Raw genomic sequence first — 26221 nt, forward strand, 5'->3', positions numbered from 1 at the left:
AAATTGCCAGTGCCTGAAGATGCTGGCTGCGTAGAAAAATGATAAATAACTTCCCCTAAAGAGCAAAGGAAAACAGAGTTTTGAAAACAGCCCTGATATAATGGAAAAGTGTTGAGATTCCGATACTCGCAACCTAAACTAGCAAATGTATTTTGCACTTGGGAGGTAACAGTGGGGAAAAATGGTGCAGAACCAGTGTACCCTTAAGGTGCACCCTTCCAACATTGGTGCTGCCTGATCATGGTGCCCCCTGCACAAGGCTCATACTTGGGAGTGGGGAAAAAAGGCAGAAAGGAAACACTTGCTCTTTTGGCTCTACCACAAGCTCTGGAGGAATGAAAAAAAGGAGTGGGGAGGACAGGACCAGGCGTGAGGTGGTCCAGGAAGGTGGGAAAAATAAACATAGGAGCAGAAGGAAAGGTAACAACACATGGTGGATGTGCAGGGAAGGTAGAAAGCATACAACACCTAACTAGTCTATGTGGACCGTGCAGTTCTTCAAAAGCGGAGCTATAGTTCCAGGAGGCAAAGTATTTGGTGCGAGAGAAGACGTGACCCTTCTCTGCTCAGGAAACCCAAGGGATTATAATGGGAAGCACAATGGATGAGGAGTATAGCAAGAGGCCTCGAAGTGGTGGTAAGTAAAAATAAACTACGCTCATGCTAGCATGGATACTGTTCTTGACCGCTGAGCTTATAACCTGCTTTGAGAGTTTGAGAGCTTATAACCTGCTGAGAGAGTTGCTCTGGGTGCCTGGGTGGGCTTGCTGCCAGAGCTGCTGCTGTGTCCCTTCAAACTTGGGGCTGGATTTCTGGCTGGTTCCTTACACTGGTGGTGCTGGGCACCCCATGCAGAATGTGCTGCCGGTGCAGGACCGACTGCAGCAGCACTAGGAACAATGTGGTGTGAAAGAGGAGGTGTTGGGTTTACAGGAGAGGTGGATCACATCTGAAGACATGCCCTAACTGGGAAATCTGCTCTCCAGCATGGGCCAACTGTGGATATTGTGAAAAATTGGCCTGTCTTCAAATGAACCTGCGATAACAAGCCTACTCTCCACTGATAGCCTGATACCAAGTGGTATCACGATGCCATGAAAATATGTCAGCAGCAGGAGGAAACGAGCAGTTTTGCCAGCAGGAAGCCAACAAAACCTGCTGTCCTGGGGCTTTGTACCTTGGCAGTAGCTGTTGATGTCTCCTCATCCAAACAGCTCCTGAGGATTGGGGTCTCTTTCTTAAATGTAGATTCTGAGCCTGTCCCATGAGGGCCGAGCTCACGTTACAGCTTCACCTCAAAAGGTGCCAAGCTGTGGGGCTCTGACTGCCTTTTCATGACCATCTGTAAGAATGTAATTATGTATTTAGACCTCTGCCACCTTTAACTGTATTGGTCAACAGGTTGGAAATCTAGGAGAGGTGAGGAGGGAGGAGGAGTTTATTAAAGCATGAGCTCTGGTCTAGAAATAAAATGTCAGGAAACTGCTGGGAAACCAGGACAAGAAGAGGTTTTGGCCAATAGTTGTACGATACCCTGCAGCACAGGGTTGCTCAGGGGAATCGGGGAGATGCAGCTAGGGCCTGCCGTGGCCGGGCGGACAGCGGTGAAAATGAAACGACGTGACGTGGCACAGAGTGACTGCAAGGCTTTACTCTCCAGCCATGGTGAAGTGGGCTCTCGCTGTGCCCAAAGCTGCACCTCGCAGCTCAGTGACAAAGCAGCTCCAGGCTGGAGCGCAGCAGGAGCCCCAGCTAAGCCACTGTGGGCAAGTCAAGGATCTTATCACAAAGCTTGAAGAACGGGTAGGACCTATCTGACCACTGTCCCCACAGCAGAAAGCGGGCTGTGCCATAGGGGTATTTCTGCTGGAGGCAGCTGCTGGGGGAGACTGTTTCCGAAGCAAGCAGGACTGGGAATTAGCTGCTCTCCTGTGCGCAAGAGCTGAACCAACACCTTCTGAAACTCAGCATGGTGGAACTCACTGCTCTGGCAAGTGTGTACAGTTTACAGTAATGTTGCATCTTAACAATTAAAAAAGACGTCTGATTCTCTTCCTCCCTATGCTGATGTAAATTAGGAACAAGTTTACTGAAGCTAATACAGCTACGTCGGTGTGAGAGCAGAAGTGAGCACGGTATGTGCGCTGTCTCTGCTCATTAGCCTCTCTTCTTGCCTAAAGGACTCTCCTGTTCTTATTTCTTACTTTGCTCATCGCGTAGAGGATTTACCCAGGCTGTTGCTTTTGTGTAAGAAGTAGCATATTTACTTGCATGAGCTAAGTTAAAGGCTGGCTTACTTAAAATGTTAAATTTGAACTTAAAAGTTGCATTGCTTTAAAAAAAAAAAAGTGCATTGGGTTTACTTTAATGTATTAGCTCTATTCCTCTAAAGAAGCATTTCTCTTGACCTACCCTTTCTGTTCAAAACTTTCCAAAAAGTCAATGGGAACTTTGAGGAGTGAGTGTGTCTGAAAATCATGCAGATAATCAGCTCTCTGGGCTGAGCTCAGCGAGGCTGATCGCCTTTCCAGCAGCTGGCAGCAAGGAGGTGGGACCCTTCCCGGGGCTGCTGATAAATACAATGTGGAGCAAAGTGTAAATGACCATTGAGCTTGCATCTGCAGAGGGGAAAGGACCCGGCTGAGGTGCTTGAGCTGATGGGATGGCAGAGAGAGGCTGGAACAAAGGAAAAGGGATGAGTATTGCATTATTTTTTTATTTTTCCTGTTGAAAGCCATTGTGCTCACTGCGGAGTTTGCAGTACATTTGGTATCAGGAAAGATGATGGCTCTTGTCTGCAAAATAACAGCTTAGGCAGAAAGCCTTCTTGGTGTCTGTGTGATCCCATGAGGTTACTGCTACGGTCCTGAGGCTTTCTCGGTCTCTTTTTGTGTTGTGTGGTCAGACAAGGCGGCTCTTTGCGTACACTTTCCATCGCCTCCCCGCTCACGCTCACCGGCGAGTGCTCTACGTTAGCGTGGTGTGGGTGAGCACTGGACTCGTGTGTGTTTGACTTCAGCTCGTGTTCATCACTGACCTAGAAAAGCATCTGTCGTTGCACAGCCACAGCAGGACAGGAAACGTAACTCAGAAGCAGAGAAAAGAACCGGCAATTACACACTCCCGCCTATTATCGTATTATCTGTTTCATTATCATATCTTCTATTTTCTGCACTTCGAGTTAATTGCTTATAAAGGGCAGTGGGTTTTGCAACCTTTTGATTGCTGTTAATACCACTGATACTTGAAGCTGTCTGATTTACTGGAAAACATGCTTTTTTTAATGCCTATTATAAGTGAATGATGTGCTGGCTATCCCAGCTGATCTAAAGCAGCATCCCTCTCCTTTCAAACTTCTTTATTAGCTTCTCTGGTTGTCACATCTTGCAGTCCAAAGGTTAACTTCTCTGATTCAATTACTTCATGCAGAAAATGTCTCGATTCAGAATGAGAACAGGTGGATCTCATCGTGTGCCTTATTTTCCAATACTTCATTTAGGCAAAATCCAGGCATTAGAGAGACACTTTTACACAAGCCTTTAGTAAAGAAAACTAAAAAAACCCAAATCAAGTAAAATTCACAGTACTTAGTGCTATTTTTTATACATATATAGATTTTTTTTTTTTTTTTAGTCAAACATAGAACCTAAATATATGGAGGAAAAGCAGAGGTACTGTCCATAATGTCAACACAATACTACAAGAGCCAAAGGGAAGAACAGGGTGAAATACAAAGACCACAAGCTCGAGCAGCAACGGGCATCGGTGCAGGGTCAGGAATACAAAGCCACTCTTGCAGTATTTGAATCCCTTTAACAGCGCGGTCACAGCTTCTGGAGGCTTGGAAGCATGAAAGCCATCTCTGCTGAAAATAGGCTGTCAGCCTGATGGTGGCTAAGGGACTGCCGGAGCAGGAGGGAAGGCTGAAGAAGCTGAGGCCTGTCTGCCGGCAGGGAGGTGCTCCCCGGCTCCTCGGCGATGCCAGAGGCTGGCTTCGGTGGGCCGATACCGCACCTGAGCACTCCTGGTAGGTCAGGACCCCTCTGTGTTCCTCCTCAGTCTGGTTAAGCAGGACACATTGAACAGGATGAACAAAGCCTTTTTAAAAACAGTTCGATAATTGCTGTGTAGAGATGTTTCTAAGCTTTCGCTTCCATAGGTTTAGGGGCAAATATGATTCAAAGCATAAGTAAGATACCGTTTTTATTAATAATGATTTTGTTTATACTTCAATAAGCTCATTTAAGCTTTCAAATAAAAAAAAAAAATCCAACAAAAACCCAAACAATAAAAAACAAAACAGTGAGCTGACCAAAAGTCAAAGCATCCAGTTTATGAAACCATGAGAACGTGAAGGCCAGGTGCACAAACCGTGGTGTGTTGTGAACTGAAAGGTGATGCAGGAGGAATATATGCGGTAAATAACTACTTGACAAATAACCTGTATTCTTATTGTAGTAATATAGAATCTGTCCTGAAACCTTTTATGCACATTACTTTCCTAGATCCTCAATGGCTTTGCAGTCCTATGTACATGATGACAGAGGATGCTTTTAAATCAAGTTAACTGAATCGGCTTAACAGCCCTTTACACTCCTGTAGAGCCACTTTGTGAAGTTTGTTTTAGAAAATTTATCTCCATGCAGTCTAGATGTTCAGAATACCAAACATAATTTTTTTTTTTTTTTTTTCCCCGCACACTCGTCGTTTCCATGAAACCAGTTTGATTACTTAGGTCCTTAAAGTTCAGCACACATTCAGGTGATTTGCTGCTTTGGGGTAGCTAAATCTCTGTACATATTAAAAGTACTCCAACCCTCTCAACTCATGATGTCCAGATTTGGAAAAAGTCAAATTTCCTCATTACCTATTCTTCTGTTCCCCCATCAATTCTTTCAGTCTTAACTGGCAAAATAACCACTTTATGTATGTTTTTTTTCTGATAAAATTTTCAAATATAAAGTGTGTAACAAATACCAATTTATTCTCAGTTTATAGCTTTACATTTTTTATCTCACCCTCAGGATGTGTAACACAAAAATCAGTATGGTGAGAACTCACAGAACAGCTCCGGCTAATAGCAAAATCATTTCAAGAGCTAACGTAATAAAAATGTGAGTTTATTTGTCTAGAAAGCTGCACCTTTTTCTTTCTTCATTTCTTGTATTTGACCGCTGTCCCAGATGAATGACAGTTTGACTATTACTGTTTTGAAAATTAGGTACTGAAGGGTTGTTTTCTTCTTGATCCACAACATATAATTGTGCAAGGAAGAAAAAGATCCTATACAAATAGTACACTTCCTCAGATCAACATGAGAAGTATCTGCGCTGAAACTTCATTATGAGAATGCCAAATGTTCTCTCGATAACAGAGCCTATGGCAGTATGAGCTTTATTGTAGTTTCCCTTAGCAAGTGTTGATGGATTTATGGAGGGCTTCATTAAATATAGGCTTAAAGGATATCCGCTATCGCCCACTTGTCAAAAGAAAAAATAATATCAAAGCCATCCGTGCAGATCAGAGATGCAGGTGTTAACAGTGCATTATAATCTGGTAGTGTTTAACTTGCCAATTAATTGCAGTAGCCTTGTCTGAGTTCAGACCTTTAAAAGATAAATTTAAAAGATGAATGCATCTTGTGTAGGCTTAGGGCACACGTACAATGATACCCTATTGCTAATGATTCTTGCTTCGGCATCCCAGATCGTGTTTGCGTTTCCCTTCCTAAAATGCTCCTTCCTAGCAATGACTGTGTGCGTGCGGCCGCTAAGCCCCAGGAATGGGCAGCTTTGGCACGTTTGCTCTTATTTTGAGGGATTGAATGTCACAGTCCGAGCCTATTTCAGTACTGCCTTGAGAAAGAGCGATGTTTCACCACACCAAACCCACCTCTTTCCTTGTCATTTGTGGGAGTGAGTCAGTAGCATGGGGAAATAACGCAGCGTACGAGGCTGCCTGCTGCACGGTTACTGCATGACTGCAAGTTTTTAAGCCCTTAGCAACCAAATCCCTGCTCCTGCATGCTCGTCTTCCTTACAAATGGTGCAGCTGCAAACACAGCTCTGAAGCAAAGCTCAAAATACCATGTGCAATGGGCTACATTTTCAGACAAAGAAGATGCACCCTGGTATTTGTAGAACGTGCACTTAGGAAATCAGATAATAACAGGTACAAAGAATAACGTCACAACCTGAATTGCCTGTGGAATCATAAACATTTTGTGCAACCAGTTACACACTTATAGTCTGAGCCATCTCCTTAGATGTCAGAATTACCTATAATTTGATACTCATGTTTTGGGGAAAAAAAAGAAATAAATGACATCATAAACTAAAGCAAATGTAGTTCCAAAATTGAATTAATCTTCCAGCATATAAAAAGTCAAACAGAATATTATTATTCTGACCTTCTACAATGTTCATTAGGCAAAAACACTGGAGTCCTATGCATAAAAAACTCAATTATTTATTTAGTAGCTCAACTAAAATGGAAGAAAATTTATAGCATATTGTGCTAAATAGGTAATGAGTACAATTTGCAAGTGCATTGTCAAAACCACCATCCATTGTTTGAGTGGGAACCTGGCACTAGGACTTGCTCCTTGGAGGAATATAGGCACACCCCCACACCCCCAAAATAAGATTTACGTGTTCTTTAATCGGTGGAGCTTAGAGACCTGGATGCATTTGAGGATCGGTGAAACACATAGGAAGGCATCACCTGGAGGTGAGAGGCAATGTCACAGGCAGAGAGAGGCAGAGAGGAGGTGGCAAAGCCGTGGGGACAGGAGGTCGTGGTGCTCTGTAACAGAAAGGTGCAAGGGAGGAGTGGGGGAGAAAGGCAAAAAAGGCAGGAAGGCTTGCTGCCAGAACACTGGGAACCGCTGCGGTAAAGGCTCACGGACACAGAAGTTTCTGGTTTGATTTAGGCACACCCAGGCAGCCAGTCGTGTCTGTAGGCTGTGCTTTGCCAGACTGAACTTCCCTTGTCTTTGCAAGCTTGAATGGCAGACCACAAGAGACTTAGGACTATTCAGTGCATAAAATAATCCTACTTGCAAAACAAGTGTGCTTGCGCTGCCTGCTCTGGGAAAAGATATTAAATCATTCCAATCAACAACCTGGTAGTTTTGTACAACCCTTCGCATTAAAAATGGGGGCTCAACCTTGGACTTGCCTATAAACAATTTCTGGTTTTGAAATGGGATCTATAACGTGGAGTGATGAAAACACTGGCAGCATCTGATAAACTCTCCCTACAGGACAGCCTCGGGGAGGCCAAGTGGTCCAGAATTGGCTCTATGGCAAATTGTATCGGGGGGGGGGGGAGAATAATACACTGTTTACTGTGGTGTTAATTTAATCATCTGGGCAAAAAAAGTCCTGGGAGAAAAAACACAGATAATGATTTAAAATTATGAAAAATAAATCAGCTCCTTTTAATTAGCAGTTGTGCGGTATGAATTCTGCAGCTTGCAGGGCTCCTTTGTGAGCCTCAAGTTCTGTGCTTACAGAAACTGAGCATCAGAAGAACAAGCCACTGGCATCAGAAAACCCAAAATAGGTTTTATTTCACTTGATTTAACAAATCTAGCGTCTCAATCTGAGGCTGGAGGTTTTCCTTTGGGCATTCCTTCTCAACAGGCAAATGAAAATCAAAGGCTTGGAACTCAGGGGAGCGCATACCTGCTATGAACGGTGAGATCAGACGTAAAATCTTTATAGCAAAGCTAATGCTGTGCAAGAAATACATCAAGGAGTGGGTTTAGCCTGTTGGGCTAGAGCCTAGTCTAAATATTTCCTAGTGATTTTCTAACTAAAAATCAAAAGCATTACAGTACAAGGCAGAAAATTAGAGTGCCTGTAAGGGAGGCTTTGAAAGTTTGTCTGAACCCCGAGATGCTGCGGGAGTAAGTCTGCAGGCTGCAGTGTCACTGGCACTTGATTTCATTATCCCTGATTATGCAGACACATGGAAACCTGGCTGTGCATCCCTTTGCTCCTCTTTCAGGATTATTGGAACTGAGAGTCACTGTACGACAGGCAGGTGTTTCTCCTCCCATGTTGTTGGATGGCGGAACTGGGTAATGTGCAGAACTGATGTGAAGGAAGTTTAGCTCCTCTATATAAAGGATGGACGTCATTCATTTCTGTCTGAAACACAGCGATACCAAGGGCCAAAATGTGGTGCTTAAAAGAACGTTGGCTGTGTTAAAATTTAGTGCCATTTCCACCTCAAAGCAAATAACAGTGACATTTGATAAGTTTGATTTTAGTTGCAGGTAGAGCCTCAAGGCTGGAGGCTAGGATTATCGTTTCAGCCAGTTACAGCATCAGGCCAGTGAGTTTGTGGCCATGGTGTTATCACTTGTGACAGTTTTGGTCAAGCACAACATCCTGGTTAGGTTCTTCAGTTGCTCCTTTTATTAAATCATCATTTGAAGTGAGTTCTATCACCACATCTTTTCTCTCATTTAAAAAAAAAAATATTTCTGCAGTTGAATATGAGGAAAAAATGGAGAAGATACGTTTCATGAGCTGAAATATTTGTGGGAGGAGAAGGGATTTCTATTTCTACTTCAATTGACCCCAGGAGTGGATAAGAACAGTAGATTGAGAAGTAAGAAATTAAAACATGGTATTACTATATTGAAATATAGTCTAAAAGTCAGTTCTGCAAACAGCCGAAGTAATAAGGCTGCCCTAGTTAGAATGGCACTGAGAATATCTGCCTAAACATTCTCAGTACTGGTGCCTGAAACTGGTGGAACTATTAATTATGTTGCTGAAATGTCCTCATTACAAAATGTCAGGATGACTCTGCTTCAACTGTAAAGAAAAAAATTAAATGACAATTGCAGTTTTAGTGCTGGTGTAATCCACAGTGTAACCTGAGCCAGAACGCAGTGAGGGCAGGAAAGAGCGAGCTACCCAGAAACTCTGATAGGACTCGCTATTCTTTGCTTTTCTTTTTTTACAGATATTCTTTGGTTTTCTTTTTTTCATAGTCTTCATTGTTTACTGAGAAAATGCTAACTATTATTTAAGATTACCTGGAGCTCATTTTAAGATATATGCAAACATATCTCATCTTAAAAAAAAGCAGTTTGGTATATGCTACTTTTCAGTATGCTAAAACAAACAGTGATTTTGATCTTACACTCGGGATTACCCACTCATTCTCTGCTCTTGGTCACTGGGATTGTGGTATTTCAGTTCTGCAGAAGCATGAGCAGTTTAGATTGACTGTGCAGGCAGGCGAGATCTGGCAGCCCAGGATAGCAGGCAGCTGTAGGGAGTAGCTACAACAACTAAATGAGACACACGTTGTAAGTAAGTGGTCTAAATATGGCTGCACGTGTAAGTAGGCACGGTGAGTCTTTGCTTCGTGAACATTTCCAAGCAGGTTATTTGTTAAATGAAGGATTTTGCAGACTGTTTGCAAAGGCATGAGAAATAACCTGGCCGTGAGCTAGAAAGAGGTTCAGATTTTGTGGTGACCGGGCCTGCAGTGTAAGATGCTGAGATGGATATGTAGATCTGACTATTTCGTACGATCCTTATCTGCACTGGGCATTTCCTTCATCTGTAGAGGTGCGCTGGCGTAAATCTTGGTGGTTTCAAACAGGAAGAAGCTACGCTGGCACGAACGACAGCCTGCAGCAGGCCTGCTGCCCTCCCTGGCGTGCCTGTGCGGGTGGCCGGAGCAAACCTGGCCGGGCAATGCCCACGGCGGCTAGCGCACTCTTACCCAAACGCTGACCCTGTCGGCTGGATGCTATCAGCACCCACGGGCGCCTGCCCGCAACAGCCACAGCCGCAGCTACTGCTCAGTACAGGCAAGGCTTCGGTTACAGAAAACATCTAACACCCACGTTATGATTTCCCTCGAGGCGAATCCGGCTGAAGAAGCTCCGGGCCCAAGCCCGTGCCCTCCCGAGGCTGCGGCACGCTGGCTGGCGCTGCTTGGCCGCTCGCAGGCTGTGCTCAGCATCCACCTCCTAATGGGATTTGATTGAAATAAATAAATAAAGGAACTCTGCCAGACAGATGATTTTTGTCAAACCTGTCCCTTTGCAGCGCTGACTTGGCGCACAGCCGCGCAGAGGGGGAAGCGTTACAGGGGAAGGACGAAGCGGGAGGAAGTCATTTGAAAGGCGTGGGGGCTGGATCCGCGTCGGCCAGCCGTGACACTGTGACACCGGGCCATCGCCTAACTCGTTACACAATCTGCAGCAATTTTTTTCTTTGTTACTATTACTGACATTTTCTCAATCGCTTGTTGGTTTTCTACGCTAATTTTAACCGAGCTTCCACTGGGCTATCAGCACAGCTTCTCGGGGCTGACCCGCTACCATTAACCCTGTTAGACTTCCCTATTTGTGGTTTTCTAGATGTCATTTAACATTCCACATTTTAAGAAGGATATGTTACAGGACTATTTGTCTTGACCAATTTTTTTCATGATAGTGTCACTAGGAAAGTGTACTTCATTTGAATAGGACCATTCCAGTACCAGCGTCTAATCCTCCTTATGAAATACATCTTTTCCACTGGGAATTTTGTTTTTCATGTTTGAATGAAGAATAAGGTCAACAGCATGAAAGGTACACGGGCTGGAGGTGAGCAGGGTGTGCGGTTCTTAGAGGATTCCTTGCTTTCTTGTTTATGGCAAAGAACAACATGAAGATACGGAGGCAGCAGGAGGAAAATGCAGTGGAGGTAGAAGAGCTGGAGCAAAGCGAGATGAGTGGATGGAGAAGATAGAGCAGGTGTCAAAGACACATTGGGCACAGTTTAGCTGGGGCAGGAATATGAAGCAACTGGTGGGAAAGACTATCGTGGCATCCAGGAACCCTGCCTGAGAAAATACAAAGTTTATCACCAGGCCAAGCACGTCTCAGCTTCTGTAGCCCAGTGCATTATTGGAATCTGATTTGTATACTGTTTTAATGAAGATTGTCACCATGATTGTAAAGAAAAGCTTGAAGTCATAAACAGAACAGAAACGCTGGGGCAATTTGTGCCTAAATTTGCAGAGGAAATCTGAATCAGGATCCAGAAATGAGCATTGCCAGGAGTAGCTGAAGGTCCCAAGCAAGAAGGGAGCAAGCAGCAGCACCGTAAAGCACAGCCCTGTACCGTGGCTGGTGGGATGGTATAAAGAAGGGGAGATGATACAACTCACACCTCTGCGCTGGCTGCAGAAGGCTGAGGACACAGGGGATGTGGCGTGCGCCTTTTGCCTGAGGTGAAACGCAGGAGGCCACAGGTGGGGAGGTGGGGGTGTAGGCGGCCAATGGTGCGGGTACGGCGCTGCTGAGCCCCCAGCAGCGACCCGGGTGGGAAACGGAGACGGGGTGCGGGGGCACCGAGGGGAAGGGGCAGGCTGGAGCACGGGCAGGGCAGGGGCGCGGGCAGCGCGGCAGGACTCGGCGCGGCGCCCCGGGTGCGGGGCAGAGAAGAGGCGGAGCAGGTGCGGGCCGGCCGGGGCGCAGGCGGCGGGGCCGGGGCGCGGCGGGCGGAGCAGAGGGGTGCGGAGCGGGGCAGGGGGCGCGAAGGGAACCGGGCCGGGAGGGCGGAGCGCACCGGGGCGGGCGGGGCGGGCGCGGCACCTGCGTGCTGGGAGCCCGGCGGCGCCGAGCCCGGCCCCCTCGGCGGCGCCGCCAGACAGCGGCGGGCCGGGCCGAGCCGAGCCGAGGCGAGGCGCTGCTGGGAAGCGCATCCCGCCCCGCTCCGCCCCGGCAGCCGCGGCCATGACCGACAACATCCCGCTGCAGCCGGTCCGGCAGAAGAAGCGGATGGACAGCAAGCACCGCAGCGGGTGAGCCGCTCCGCGGGGCGGCAGCGGCCGCTGCCCGCCGGCCCGGGGCCCCGCTCCTCGCCCGGCCGCTGCCTGTGTTGCGGGGGACGGGCGGGCGGCGCGACCCCCGGCCCCCTCGCCTCGGGGCGGCGGCGGGGACCCCGCTCGGGGGCCGCTGCGGGATGCCCGGGGCCGGCGGGGCGCGGAAACGCAGCGGAGGGCAGGCGGGAGCCGCGTCGTCCTGCGCTGCGCGGCCGCGGTCCGAGCCCGGGAGGAGGAGGAGGAGGAGGGGGAGGCAGGCAGGCGCTGACAGGTTGTTCCTGACGCCATTGCCGTGGCACGCCCGGGCGGAGGGCAGGATCCTGCCGGGCGGTGCTGAGCCGCGGCCGGGGGCGCCGGGGCTGGGGAGAACGCGGCCAGCCGTCAGCAGCCCCTTGCGTGGGGAAGAATCACCCCGGCCGGCCCTTATCCTCATCGCCTTCTCCATTAGAGCCCTCCAGACAAAGCGGAGCCTGGGCGGCAGCGAGGGCGGCCCGGAGAAGCGGGGCGGCAGACGGCCACGGGAATGGGAATGGCTATGGCCGGGCTGGCCCGGGCGAGGGGCGGTTGTGTCACTGCCGGCCCCGCACCAGCCCTGCTGCCAGGCCTGGTTGTCATCCCCGCTGTTGCGCTTGGCGCGGGGCTGGAGAACTGCAGGCTGGTGCTTGGGCGAGCGCTCGGCCTTTGCCGAGGACTAGCGTTGGACCAGAAATGGTGTTGGTAGATCTGTAACAAAGGTCTCTGCCTAAATGCAGAAGGCTCTGTTTAAATGTATCAGTTAAAGCAATACAATATCCTTAGTGTGGGATGTTGCAAAAACCTGGGTGTGGGATGTGTTGCTAAAGGAGATGTATGTATATATTCATCCTGATATTCTCATGCAGGAAGTTAAATAAGAAGAATGATCCTGTAATACTGTTTTGGTAGGAAATTGCACCACTATCCAGACAGGTTGGTTTGTACACAGCGGGCTGTACAGGGTATCCAAGTTACCTGGCTGTCAGTTATTGCAGTGCTTCTTTTGTCTCTGGATAATTTGTTTTTTTTAAAATGTGGTGAGTGGTATTACCAAAATAAACCAAAACATCAAAGGAAACCCTGACTATTAGAACAAGAAGAAATTGATACTTCGTCCCTTGTTTGTTATGTTTTTGGTTTATTGTTTTGATTCAGATTCCTATAACTGAAATTGTTCTACGTAGTCTATTCATTATTGGAATTATTCCTTATTATCAACACTGTTTCTAATAATTGATGTAGCGGTATCCATGCCAGCTGATACTGAGCTGGGGGGTGTGTGTGATGCAGCAAGTAATTGCCCAGCGCCTGTGTCACACGCGTCACTGGGCGAGTTCCACAAGGTGCAGCCACCGTGGCATTAAATTCAGTGACGTGATTGAAAGGGATCAGGGAGAGTTGGAGGCCTGAGAAATTTCTCAAAGCTTCTTGAATGATTTCTTTTCCTAAAGTTCTCTAATCTCCACCAAGACCTTCTTGGGTATTACGATGTGGTTAGTAGCATCTAACAGAAATTGTCCTCGTCTAACCTAAGCTATGGGTCGTTGGTTGTGGACTCTACCTGATTAGCAGTCACAGAGATGATGTTTCCTGTGTTAGCAAGAAGTTGTGAAGGAAGATTGCTTTGGATTTTTCTCAATAACGGTCTGAATAACTTGGATTTAGGATTTCTATTTGGTGCATTAACTCTGGGGATGGAACTTACGGTATGTTGGGAACTCTTGTTTTACTGATAAGTAGCCTGTGATATGTTAGTAATTTGATCAAATGATAGTGTGGATAACAAACCATTGAAGTCCAGCAAATCCAACAAAGTATTATAAACCAAAGGAGAAATCAGCCAGCAAATCAGGGAGGGTCCCTGCTGTCACATCCAGGATGGAGTCCTGGGAATCCTAAGCTATAATCAAGACCTTCTTTCTTCTGTTCCCTCTGAGAAAAACCCAAACAAAAGCACTTCCAAGTCATCTTCCTTGATATATATGAAAACCCAAGGATAAGCAAGTCTTGAAAGACTTCACCTTAGCATAGCCCTGACTGCAATTTCTACTGTGGGCGTTTCCCCCCACCAGCGGGGGGGCAAGTTCTCAGGCAGATTTTTGTCAGTGTGGCCTTCTGGAGTAGGGGACAGATTTCTGTTCATGTGCTGAAGGACTTTGTAGAAATCTTCATCTATGTTAACAAAAAAGTAAGAAATGCCTAATTCTTACGGAGGCAGCAAAGGGCAGGTGTCATCCAAGCAAGGCTTTCGTTACAGCCTTAGCCTCTGGCGTACTTTGAAGAGAAGCCGGGGAGGAACTCGCGCAGCAGCCTTGCAGAGATAAATGATGGTACAGACAGCTGAGATCTGTGTTGAAGAGAAACCATGTGCTTAATAAACCAGTGGGAGAAGTGGTTATCTGTTCCTGAGCATAACTTTAATGTGGATCTTCCTTGCTGCAATCAAAGGCTAAGCTCTAAATTCTGCAGCTGTATGCCTTGAATTCAGCCATATTCTTCCAAATGCTTTGCAGCACTCTGAAAACCACTATGAGATATGTGCCAATTAGGAGGGAAGGATAGCATTAGCTGCAGCGGGGCTGTTGGTGGGATGGCAAGCGAGTCTGAGCTTCCCAGGGGCTGAGCTCTGCCGGGAAGGGAGCTCCTGAAGCACCCCAGATGCTCTGTTCAGTGCATGACACCAGTTTTTCCCTAAATAGCTTATGGGCTCAGTCCACAATCCTGTAAGGCATTTTTTTGAAACTGGCAGACTGCTGTGCTCTTGCTGCCTCTGCAATGTAGAAGGGCCTTGATCCAGAAATGTGGGGGGAAGAATGGGGAAGGAGACAGGGAAGGAGGAGCTTTACAGTAACATTTCATGCGGCCATTCCATTGTACGTGTGTGTGTACTCTTTGGCTCTATTTAAAATGTCAACAGAGGGAGATGGGAGCTCCTGCCCTCCGTCTGCCTGCATGTGGGTGTGCCTCGGCACGTGCAGAGCTGGGCTGGTTTCCCAGAGGAGAGCTCTTCTGCACCGTGGTGCTTGGTGGATGGGCTGCAGGAATAGCAGCATTCCTGGCCCCTTCCTGAGCCACCCCAGCTGCGCCATCACGCAGTCTGAAACAGGAATATTTGGATCATGTGGAAGTGCATAAAAAGGCGAGGTTTGGCTCTGTTTTTTTTTTTTATCAATGGAAAATTCTTTATATGCTTTTAAAATAATGAAATGTGGAAGGTTGGTTTGTATATCAAAGGTGCCAAGGACTTTACAGCAGAGCCTGTGAGAAACATGGAAACATCATCTGAGAAATGTACTTGTTGTAGAAGTGATTAAATATGTTGATGAACTTCAGCACTATTTGACAAATACTACCCAAGCATTAGACAAATGCAACGCTTTTTTTCCATTAGGTTTGTTTTACATGAAAAATGCTTATGAAAGCATTTTTCATTTGCTCTCTCAAATACTTCTCCATCAAACATGCTCATATATAAATAAAACCTGCTTCTTGGTAATGGCTGTTAATCTGGCATCTGACTCAGTCATATTGCTGCTGCTTACATCATCACTAAGAATGCGTTTTTGTAAACAAATATCATCCCAAGTGAAGTACACAGCAGACCTGCTCTTCCGCACCTTCCGTTCATTTAGATCCCTGTGCAGGTTAAGGGCCATGTCACTTATAGGACTCAAAAGTTTCACATGCAGTTCACATTGAAAGAGATGCTTTTGAGTGGTTGTAATTTTATTTGGGGATTCGTGAGTTTGGTTTTATTATTATTTTTGCCAGGTTATGATCTAAAATGTGAATAACACAGTGCTGTATAGGCTGCCCCATATAAGCTGTCTTCATATATTTTTCATGTTCTTTCTGTAAGATAATGATTTTAAAAAGTTCAAGGTGTACAGTGACTTGCTAGTTTACTGTACTTCAGGGGCTATTGCAATGCTGTTCTTCAATGCTTCAGTTGCAACACGGAGAAGGAGAAATATTTAGGAGTATCTATTCCTAAACTTTTATAGAAAACTGCTCACACTTCTGTAACTTTGCGATTCCCATTCCTGGAAAGTGTGTGCTAATTTTATCAGCATCTCTAAGCAGCAATGTAAACTTCCAGCTTTTTTTCTAAACAATCTGTCTTTCCTTTCAAGGACATAGTCTTCTGATTTCCTGATGGAAAGTATTTTATTATTCCTAATAATGCCAATAGTTCTCTCCTGCCAGAAACAGCCAGCTTCCTCCAGTGACACTGACCTTGGCCTGAGCAGAAAACCGGAGTAATGTGATGGCCTGAGCAACCCCTTCCCTCCTCATCCATGTCTTTAAGCTTGATACCCAAAAATAGGGATGGTACCCAAAGAAACAGTAGATCACAGAACTGTGCAATGCCTGTAAAATTCTTTCAGGGAGGAACAAGTAAGTTAACTGGGAAAAGCTGATAGCCCCAGTCAAAAGGACTTTTTATTTAATGAGCACTAGGATAATGTGAAAACACGTTTGTGTACTTGTTTGTATGTCCTCTGAGTGCTTTGTTGCTGGTACCCAACTGAATGGATTTGCCAGAATGTTTTTTTTTCAAGGTTGAGATTATTCAGTTTGAATGTTCCTTGTTAGGTTCACCACCCATCCTTCTGCGTCTTCTTTCCCTTTTGCTCTCAGTAGGAGTTGTGTTTTGTCATCCCAGCACGTGGGCATCCCAAGTCGGATATTTAGCAGCACGGCCCAGGACTTTGCACCCTAAGCATGGTCGTCTCTCCCCGCTGTACAAGTCCTTGGCAGCTTTGGGGGCTTTTTCTTTGGCTCCTGTGAGTGCGCAGCAGCCGTGCAGTGCCGGCATGTGCCGGGCTTTCACCAGTGTCGCACCATGTATTGTGCCAACACAACCTGGTGCAGTAATAAGAGCGGTTGTGGAGGCCGGTGTTTACTCACGTGGCAACATCGGCATGGGTAAGACAGAGAGGGTTCAGGTGGTGAACCCGTCCTGTCTGCATGTGACCCCTAGGTAGGCTAATGAAACCTGCCTTGAGTCTATTAAAACACGATCTGCGTTGCAGCCACTCGTGTTTGTGTAAGGCACTTCGTAAGGATCGCAGATGTCATATAGAGGATTTTAAAGCAGAAGTAATGAGCTTAGTAATGTGTTCTTCCTTAATGAAGTTTAAGACATCATGGAAAAGTTTAAAAAAATAAAAATTATGGCAATGGAATATCTTTGCAGGGGGTGAGAAACACCTGCCTATAAGAACGAGCACATGGTTCTGTGCTTGAGAAATGTCTGTGTTCTTGCCAAAAGCTCCTTTTCTAACTTATTTCAACCAGCCATGGGCTGACACTTGCACAATTAATGTGCAGAGATAACTGTCACCGCTTAACATTCACGTTAGCCCGGGGTTTGGATTCTGGGTGTTTGCATTGTGGGCTTCTGCTCTGTGCCCGCCCGGCAAAGCACAGGCAGCTGCTGCGTGGTTTGTGGAGGAAAAAACAAGGTCACAGAATAGGTAAGAGTTAAATGCCAGCACTGGGGTTGACTAGGTGCCTTCATAACAAAAACTCTGTGGGGATCTTTGAATGTATTTGGGATAAAGATCAGCATTTGCTGATTTTTTCAGGATTTCCTTGCTCAGCATTGCACGTTCTGGAGGAGGCTTCGAGACAATGACGTAATGGGATTCCTGAGCGCTGATAAACCTCCCCAGCTGAAGTGTTGCAACGTGGGACTCTGTTATTGCTGGTTGTAGTATTGTGTTCATTGGTTGGACTTTTTTTTTTAAACAAATTCCTTTACGTTGCATAGAAACCTTGTGCTAAAAGGCTATGGAGGGGACTCCTAGTAGAAATGCTGGATATTCTTTACTTGAGCATTGATACTAACAATAATTGCCTTCAAAAACTTGCTAGGCAGGAAGTTTTTCTTTTGTTTGTCTAATTGGGTTTTCAGTTTGCTTTCCCTGTAATTCAGGGGGTTGTGAAAACTGTGACTCTAGCCAGGCAAGAATTTCACAAAACTGTTATTTTTACACAGCAGATTCTTCCATGCTCTTTCTTGCTTATGCTTGGAACTGCGTTATTTTTGGATTGATTCTCAAACCTTACAGTAACACAGCATTTGTAAATTAAAATTCTTACAGCAACAAGTATCTTTGCGGTGGGAATGCTACGAGAGGTCATGGCTTTGATTGCAGAACAAGTACTAAATTTTGGGTAATTTCACTCTTCTGCAATTGCCCTCTACTTCCCTGCCTTTGTAGGTGCTGTCAGTACTGGGGGCTGCTGTCTCATTTAGAACTAGGCAAGCATAAGCAATTTTGTAGTGCTAGGTGTTAGCATTCACAGACTAGTGCGTTCATAGTAATTTGGAAAATAAAATACTAAAAGCAATATAATTGTATGTATGTATTGTTTGTATGTATGTATTGTTTGTATGTAAACAGTTGGGCAGAGCGCACTCTTCTTTTGATTAGTCTGTGGGGTTCATTTGCCATTTTCTTACACGTTCAGGAAGAAAATGATGATCAGTCATTGAACTTATTCAAATGTTTGGAAGTCTGCTTTGGAGATTTAGGTATTGGTTTGAAGATCTGCCCAGATATTTGGAAAGTTCTTTGGAGCACATCGGTGAATTTTACCTTCTAAAAACAATTCCCGGCACAAGTAAAAAATATATTAAATTATAGTAGTACCCTCTTTGAGCCTTATCCTATTGTAAATATTATGATATAGGTGCATAGGTATTTTTGCTGTTGAGTACAATCCCTAGAAGAGGCCCAGCCTAAAAAATAAACAAAGGTAACTGGTTTCAGATGTCTGATTACAAGGACCAACTGACTCTCTCTCTAACTGGGAAGCACGTTGTGATGGAACGGGGTGTGTGGACACCAGGTTTGCTCCCTTGGGCAAAGCCTCTTATTTGGAGCTTTATCATAGAGGTCATTCTGAATTCACAGTCATTAAAACATGGAATCAAGGCTAATCTTCTGTGGTTTTCACCATCGTGAAAGAAGGAAAACAACTTTATTTTTTCTTTTTTTCTTTTTCCTTTTTTTTTTTTCTTTCCATAGAGCATATCTATTTTCTGTTGTGAAGCAAATACTACGATTTTCACTATTTTCCATTAAAATATATTTGGGATACAAGTGACTATTTGTCTTAGGTCTTCATCTGCAAACACAAAAGAAAACTACAATTAAAAAGTATCAACCTAATAAAATACACTTCTGAAGTAGAGTGTTTGAATTTGGGTGTTTAACACCAACTTTACTGTTTGTCTCATGTTGGTAACAGCCTTTCAGATGTAGGTATTATACACAACCGTGTGGGGAAGAAAGATCTACTAGTTAGTTTTTCTTAATGAGAAAAAAAGTTTGTTTATTTGACAAAAATTGATAGTTTCAGGGGCAAGTGTAACTTTTGAAGTGAGTTACATTTAGGGTACTTATGTTAATTATGGTTTTACGGTACTACCTAGGGAATAGTTAAAGATGGAAGTCCATTGTCTTAGAAATGTTAAAAATGCAGAATAACAGGCAATGTCCCTGTCTAAAGGTAAGCAGAGATGGCGGTAGTGGTGCTGCAAGTCTGTAGGAAATGTGATGCTTCTTGTATATACTGGAACAGTAAAGCATCTCCAATTATTTTATTCCAGTAATTTGCCTTAGGTGTGCATTGCTATCAGGGTTTTGAACTGTTCACATAACCCACTGTGTTTATTTCTGTCAGATTTTCCTGCATTCTCCTAATCTTCTCTTCTTCAGCAAATCAACAATTTGCAAGTCAGAGTTGACAACTGCAGAGGCTTTGATATCACTGACCATGTAGAGGGCAGCTTTAAATGTGCGTAGGTGAAAGCAGTGGGATCGTTAGTGAAACTGGGGGACCTTACAAGTACTCTGGTTTTGGAATGGAGACTTTGACTTGCATGGAGCTGGTAAGAAACTATTTGGCACCGTCTAAAACTTGTGATTTCATGTTCCTTCAGTAGCGATGTGTGGGTGCTATGTAGTGCTCTGCTGTCTTGTCAGCATTTCGGTCTGAAAGCTGCTTTGAGCGAGAAAACCTTCTCTTGTGTGTTTGGGTGGCACCTGTATGCTTACGGCTTAGGCTGTTCTTGAGCACAGACTAGAGAAAATGCACCTTTTCAGGGTTCATCTGCTACTCTTCATGGAATATAATCTGATCTGAATTCTCTCAGTGCCCGGAGGCACACAAGGCGCGAACATCGTTCTTCCACTTCGATCGGTCTGCGGCTGCGTGCTCTGGAGTCCAAGGGCCACAGCGCAGTCTTCTGTTGGTTTTTTCCTCAAGACATGACCGATCCAGTTCCATCTCCTCCTCCTCACTTCATTACTGATTTTCTCCATCTCTGAGTTGATGCTCGTCGTTTCTGCAACTTTTTTTTTTTTTTTTTTTTTTTCCGGGAGGAGGTAGTTGGCCTCCTGCCCAACCCCCATGACTTGGAGGGCCAGTGGTTTTTCTGTCAGGGTGGCCTTCCCTCAGGCTGCGTTGGTTCGCGGCACCTTCTTCAATTTTATCCGGTGCACCCTCCAGAGAGGGATCCCCTATGGAATATAATAATGTCAAAGTAATTTGATTATGCAAAAACCTTCTTGTCTAGCTTTAAGAGCTTGTGAGAAATTATCTTGCAAGTCAGCCTTGTGAAGTTAATGTCTATGCCTGCTCGTGGAGCACTGAATCACGTGGCGACACCTTTTCTTTACTTCTGGAAGCAAAGTTGACTTTTATTCGTCTTGCCTACTGAAGGAACTGACTTAACTGGTAACATGTCTTTCTGTTTATTTGCACCCAGCAGGGCATAAAACGTTAAAAAAATGCTATCTTTGTAGGAAACCACCTTCTGTGTGGTGAGTTGTAAACTCTGTTCATCATGCTGCATGTATCTTCTGGCAAGGCAGTGACTTCAAGAGCAGAATGCTTTGTGTACTTCCTTAAATAGTTATTTCTTTCAGTTAGGTGTGTATTTAACTGAACTTTTCTGGCAGAATGCCATGATTCAAGAACAGATCTTAGCGGTGGTTTCTGGAAAGATGTTTGTAAGAGCTCTGAAGCTTTTGGTTATCAGTCTGGCTGATACTGACTTTCCCAAATGTCAATGAAATTCAGTAGGGCTGGTTTTAAAGGAACAAGGGGGATTGGGAAGAGATTGGCTTTCAGTACGAAGCAGTGACAACAGAAAAATAACCCTTTTGGGGTTTGGGAGGGTACAATGCTGCAATTTTGAACAGAGAGGCTTTTTCAAGGTACAAGAGGGATCACTGATAAGTCCTTGTATCTCCCATGAAGTAACCGACGCTCTGTTTGATTCATTGCCTCAAGTAAGGATTCGTTACATCGAGCAGTGCATGGTTTTATTTGCTAAAATTTGTGTGAGAGCTGAGTTTTTGCTGGCCACGGCAGGCAGGGTGAAGGCCCCGCGAGGTGACTCGAGCTGGTGGCGGGTGGGCTGGGGCGGCCTGGGGGCCGCGGCAGGCAGGCTCCGGCCTGTGCGAGGAAAGTTGCAGTTCTCTGATGTTACCATTGCTTAATAAATTATGTGTTAATCCTCCACGTTTTTCTAGAGAATAAGTGTTTCCTGTCACCTCATCCCAGGGTCTTTTAGTTGCGAAAGCAGCATCTAGCCTGAAGTTTGTAGGCAGCGCAATGGTTTCCAAAACAGGGAATACGGTTTTGTTATGTATGACACCCAGCTGTGTGCTGGATGAGATTTTAACTTGGATAATTTCAAATATAGGCACCACATGCCATCGCAGGGATTTATGTTGGCTGAGGCCAGTTGTATGAGGTTCAACAAGGCTCAGTGCTGGGTCCTGCACTTGGGGCACAACAACCCCAGGCAACGCGACAGGCTGGGGGAGGAGTGGCTGGAGAGCTGCCTGGCGGGAAAGGACCTGGGGGTGTTGGTTGACAGCCAGCTGAACACAAGCCAGCAGTGTGGCCAAGAAGGCCAATGGCATCCTGGCTTGTATCAGAAATAGTGTGGCCAGCAGGACTAGGGTAGTGACAGTGCCCCTGTACTCGGCACTGGTGAGGCCGCACCTCGAGTACCGTGTTCAGTGTTGGGCCCCTCGCTACAAGAAGGACATGGAGGTGCTGGAGCGTGGCCAGAGAAGGGCAATGGGGCTGGGGAAGGGTCTGGAGCGCAAGGCTGGTGAGGAGCAGCTGAGGGAGCTGGGGTTGTTCAGGCTGCAGAAAAGGAGGCTGAGGGGAGACTTTATCGCTCTCTACAACTGCCTGAAAGGAGGCTGTAGCGAGGTGGGGGTCGGTCTCTTCTCCCCAGTAACAAGCGAGAGGACGAGAGGAAATGGCCTCAAGCTGCGCCAGGGGAGGTTTAGGTTGGATATTAGGAAAAATTTCTTCACCAAACGGGCTGTCAAGCTTTGGAACAGGCTGCCCAGGGGAGTGGTTGTGTCCCCATCCCTGAAGGTATTTAGAAGATGGGTAGATGTGGTGCTTAGGGACATGGTTTAGTGGTGGACTTGGCAGTGATAGGTTAATGGTTGGACTTGATGATCTTAAAGGTCTTTTCCAACCTAAAGGATTCCATGATTTATAGACTCCAGAGCTCCCCGACAGCAGCAGGGAGAGGTCGGGGTGCCCGCTGACCGGGGCTGCTGAGGGGACGCTCGGTGAGGTGTTGTGTACTGGTGGTTTAAACAAGTGCTCGGAGAGCCAGCTTAGCTCACGTCTCATAGCCTGGGTTTTAACTGTCTGCCCCGGGGAGAAGAGGGAATCCTTTAGTAACCATATCAGTTTTAGTGAAGTTGATTTGGCTTTCCTGAATTCCCATGTAACTTTTAGCAAAGGCCAGAAATGATGTTAAATAAATGGCTGTAACATAAACCTGAGTTGAAAAAGTAAAAAAATCAGCATGCCAACGTGTTCATATTTTATTTATTTTGAACAAGTTTTGGAAAACTGGCATTGCAAGATATAAAAAGTAATTGTGCTGGATAATTGAAACATGACAATATGTAATGGAACAAGAACAGATACTTCTGACAAAGTAGACAAAAATGCAGGAAAAAAAATTAGATCAGAGGTTATATTGAACTAATTGATTGAAAATAGGATGAACTTCAATCCCTGCAGCCGTTTCTCTGGCAGCTCGGGTTTGTGGTGCTGGGTCCAGGCGTGGGTCTGGGCTGCCCAGACTCGCAGCCTCCGCGGTGGTGCTGCAGTGGGACTGTCGCCTGACGAGCTGAAAATGCGAATTACTGCAGCTAAAGTAACAAACTGAGACTGCGTAGCTGGATCTACAGTGCGTGTTCTCAGCCGATGAGGATGTGCGTTATTCATTAGTAGTTAGCATACAATTTTGCCGCTAACATAACCAGACCTAATGACTGTAATGCTGTGTAAAAATAAAATCAGTAATAATTTTTTATCTATTTTCAGATTCCTCTTAAGGTTTCATTTTTAGGGGATTGTAGATTATTATTCCTTGGCAAGACTTTTTAAAGTGCAAAAATATGCAAATATTAAACCCTTGTATTAAAAATGTATGAATTACTATGAAGTAGGGGCTGTAGGGAAGGAGGAGAATCACCGTCTGTCTCCATCTCTTCTTTTCTTTAGGACATATAAGGTCACTTTACATATATGGATTCCTGTTTAAGTTCAGTTTGTAAATGGGAAAGCCCCCTTTTGTTTGAGGGAGTTTCCATACACCAACAAGGAAACAGAAGAAATAATAGAAAGCACCTGTTACTATTGTTTTTCATGGGAGCTTTCTGGCATAAAACCTGCAATCCAGGATCAGTGCAAAGGGACCTTTCTGCCTGTATCCCACAGCTCCTTGCTTCCTGAAGCCCTTCCATTCGCAGGAGGCAGAAGCTCTCCCAGCAGCTGGCACTGGCTTGGTGTAGTGATGAGCTCGGTCCGCACTTCTCCATGCATCGTTTTCTTGAAAGCAAAGCGAGGAGCTTCCCCACCCCTCGTTGCTGCAGGCATGTTTCTAGCACTGCCGCAGGCCTGCCCAGCTTTGAACACGTAGTTGCGTGATGTTTTAGTAACAGCTCCAACACATTACAAGATGTTTGCTCATAGCTCGGCAGGCTGCGAGGCAGGTCTGTAGTGGCTGTAGCAGGTGGAGTTGTCTGTATTTAGTCAAAAGTCAAGCTCTGGGTTTTAAGGTGCTCGTAATACAGTGGATAATTGACAGATGAGAGGTGGTGAGTGACAGATTAAGAAGTGATTCTCAGCTGTTCTCCCGGGCTGGTGGAGAGGGTCTGGGGTGCCTATGAGAGTCATAGAAACGTATTAAAAATTAACCCATTAATTAATTAATGTTCCTTCTGTAGGTGTTGTGAGTGCTTAAGATGCTGTGGGAGGAGAGACCCAAGGCCTCGTACTGTTTGGCTTGGCCATCCAGAGAAGAGAGACCAGAGATACCCTCGCAATGTGATCAACAATCAGAAATACAACTTTTTCACATTTCTTCCTGGGGTAAGTGTGAAGAAAGTTGCTTTTCATCATCCTGCCCCAATGCTTTCCCCAATTTTAGTGGTTTTACAGTAGACAGGTGCAGAACCTGGAGCTGGAGGGAATAATTAATGTTTGGGTTGTGTTTGGTAGGCCTCCTGCAAAGGCTGCCTCAAGGCAGCAGCAAACCAGACACAAATCTGTCCTGAGTGCCCAGGACTACTTTAAGACTGCCCTAAGTTAGCATTTAGACACTAGAAGAGCATGCAGAAATGTTTCTGGTGGTTAGTTCAATATGCATAACTTCTGAACTCTGTTAATCTCTTCCCCCCTCTCTTTTTCCTTTTTTTTAGGTGTTGTTTAACCAGTTCAAATACTTCTTCAACCTTTATTTCTTGCTTTTGGCCTGCTCTCAATTTGTTGTTGAAATGAGGCTTGGCGCACTTTACACATACTGGGTTCCTCTGGTGAGTCATGTACAGCTTATTTATTCAAGAAAGTTTCAGTGTTTGACAAAATTCCTTGTGCTGCCTTTTCTCTAGGATGTAAGTTTGCACCTTAAATCATTTTGTTAGCTTACTTCTTCAGGCCTGCTCCATGTATGTTGTAGTGTAGATGCCTGTTCTGGCCTTAAGCTTTATTTTGTAGAAGTTTGACAGGGATGTGCAAGGAGTCTGCCCCCAACTTGTTCGCCATAACAGGCGCAGAGCTGTTGCCACTGGCCACAGTGACGGCGAGAGCAGCGGGGCTTCATGAATAGCATGCGAAAATGAACGGAGACCAGAGCAAATATATTTCCCTGGCAATGTGTGTGTTGTTCACAGCTGCATCCGAACGTAGGGTGTGATCATGGAGGGTCTGCGTGGGTTGTTGCGCCCTCCCAGGGTGATCACGCAAGGGCCAGCGCTTGTGGGAGCTCAGACCAGCGTGGCAGCTGCAGTGAAGGACTGAAGGGCACCTTTCAAAAGTGACCTTAATGAGTGGCCATATGCGCAATGACAGCAAATTGTGCTCCCCTGCCAAACAGTTTGACCTGTGCCCTTGGGATAGGTCAACAGGCTGCTTCATAGTTTAACCACATTGTAAAAAACAAATGAAAAAACTGAGAAACACCCCTCCACAAACCTCCCACATATAAAAATAAATATACAGAGACGTAGTCATACTCACTCAAGGTGCAGGTACTCTTTCCTTCCTGTAAACTATTTGCCCTTTTCTTTTGATAGCCATGTGTTTCACCTGCAATCAAAGGAAATCGCTAATAATCAGTTTTGAGGCAGAAACTCCAGTGCTGTCAAAGGACAGAAATAGGAATAATTGCATTGAATGGGCTTCTTAAATCTCTAAAATGCACTGCATGAACCAGTTGCAACTGCTTAAATGCTTAAATATAGGTACCTATATATTTTTTCTTTCATCCCAGTAAAACTATTATTTTTCTTTCTATGTGAATAACTTCTCTGCTGCACTTCAGCTCATAACATTGTAGAATAGTTTTGGTTCAGAGAGACGTCTGGTCCAATTGTCTGCTCAAAGCACGGCTGTCTTTAAACTTAGGTTGGTTTAACTCATCTACCTGAGTTTTGAAAATCTCCAAGGATAGACATGCTTTTTACTTTAAAGAAATGACACAAAACCAACTGAAAAATGATTAAAAAAGCATAGGGCTCTTTCTAAGACACTATTTGTGCACTGATTTGAGAAATAGTGGTGGTAAAAATTCATGGCTCTATTCAGGGAGCTGAGGAGGGGCAAAGGAAATTTTTCCTGCCTTTTAGACTGCCAGTACAGTGAAACCCCTGGTAAAAGCCAGAAAGAAGTGAAGGGGCAGCTTTGGGACATTGCTGCTAAAATTTTGTTTGTGGTAAAGCCTGGATCTTGCTGAATTCTCTCTCGAGTGTGTGCTGTATTGCATTTGCTGTATGAATCTAAGGCTAGTTTC

At 45.4% G+C, this 26221-nt stretch overlaps 1 protein-coding gene across 1 annotated transcript in view; it reads left to right on the forward strand.

Moving 5' to 3' along the window:
- Positions 1–11758: 11758 nt before the first annotated feature.
- The window catches only part of ATP9A (ATPase phospholipid transporting 9A (putative)), a gene marked incomplete at both ends in the record, with an annotated part of 61548 nt that continues 47085 nt past the window's right edge, over positions 11759–26221 (forward strand). The window contains 3 exons of the mRNA XM_082325618.1: positions 11759–11826; positions 24159–24303; positions 24633–24746. Coding sequence (XP_082181744.1) covers positions 11759–11826; positions 24159–24303; positions 24633–24746 — 327 coding nt within the window. The remainder of the gene's footprint in view (positions 11827–24158; positions 24304–24632; positions 24747–26221) is intronic.

Source organism: Platalea leucorodia (genome assembly GCF_965183815.1).
Source record: "Platalea leucorodia genome assembly, chromosome: 13".
Lineage (NCBI taxonomy): Eukaryota > Metazoa > Chordata > Aves > Pelecaniformes > Threskiornithidae > Platalea > Platalea leucorodia.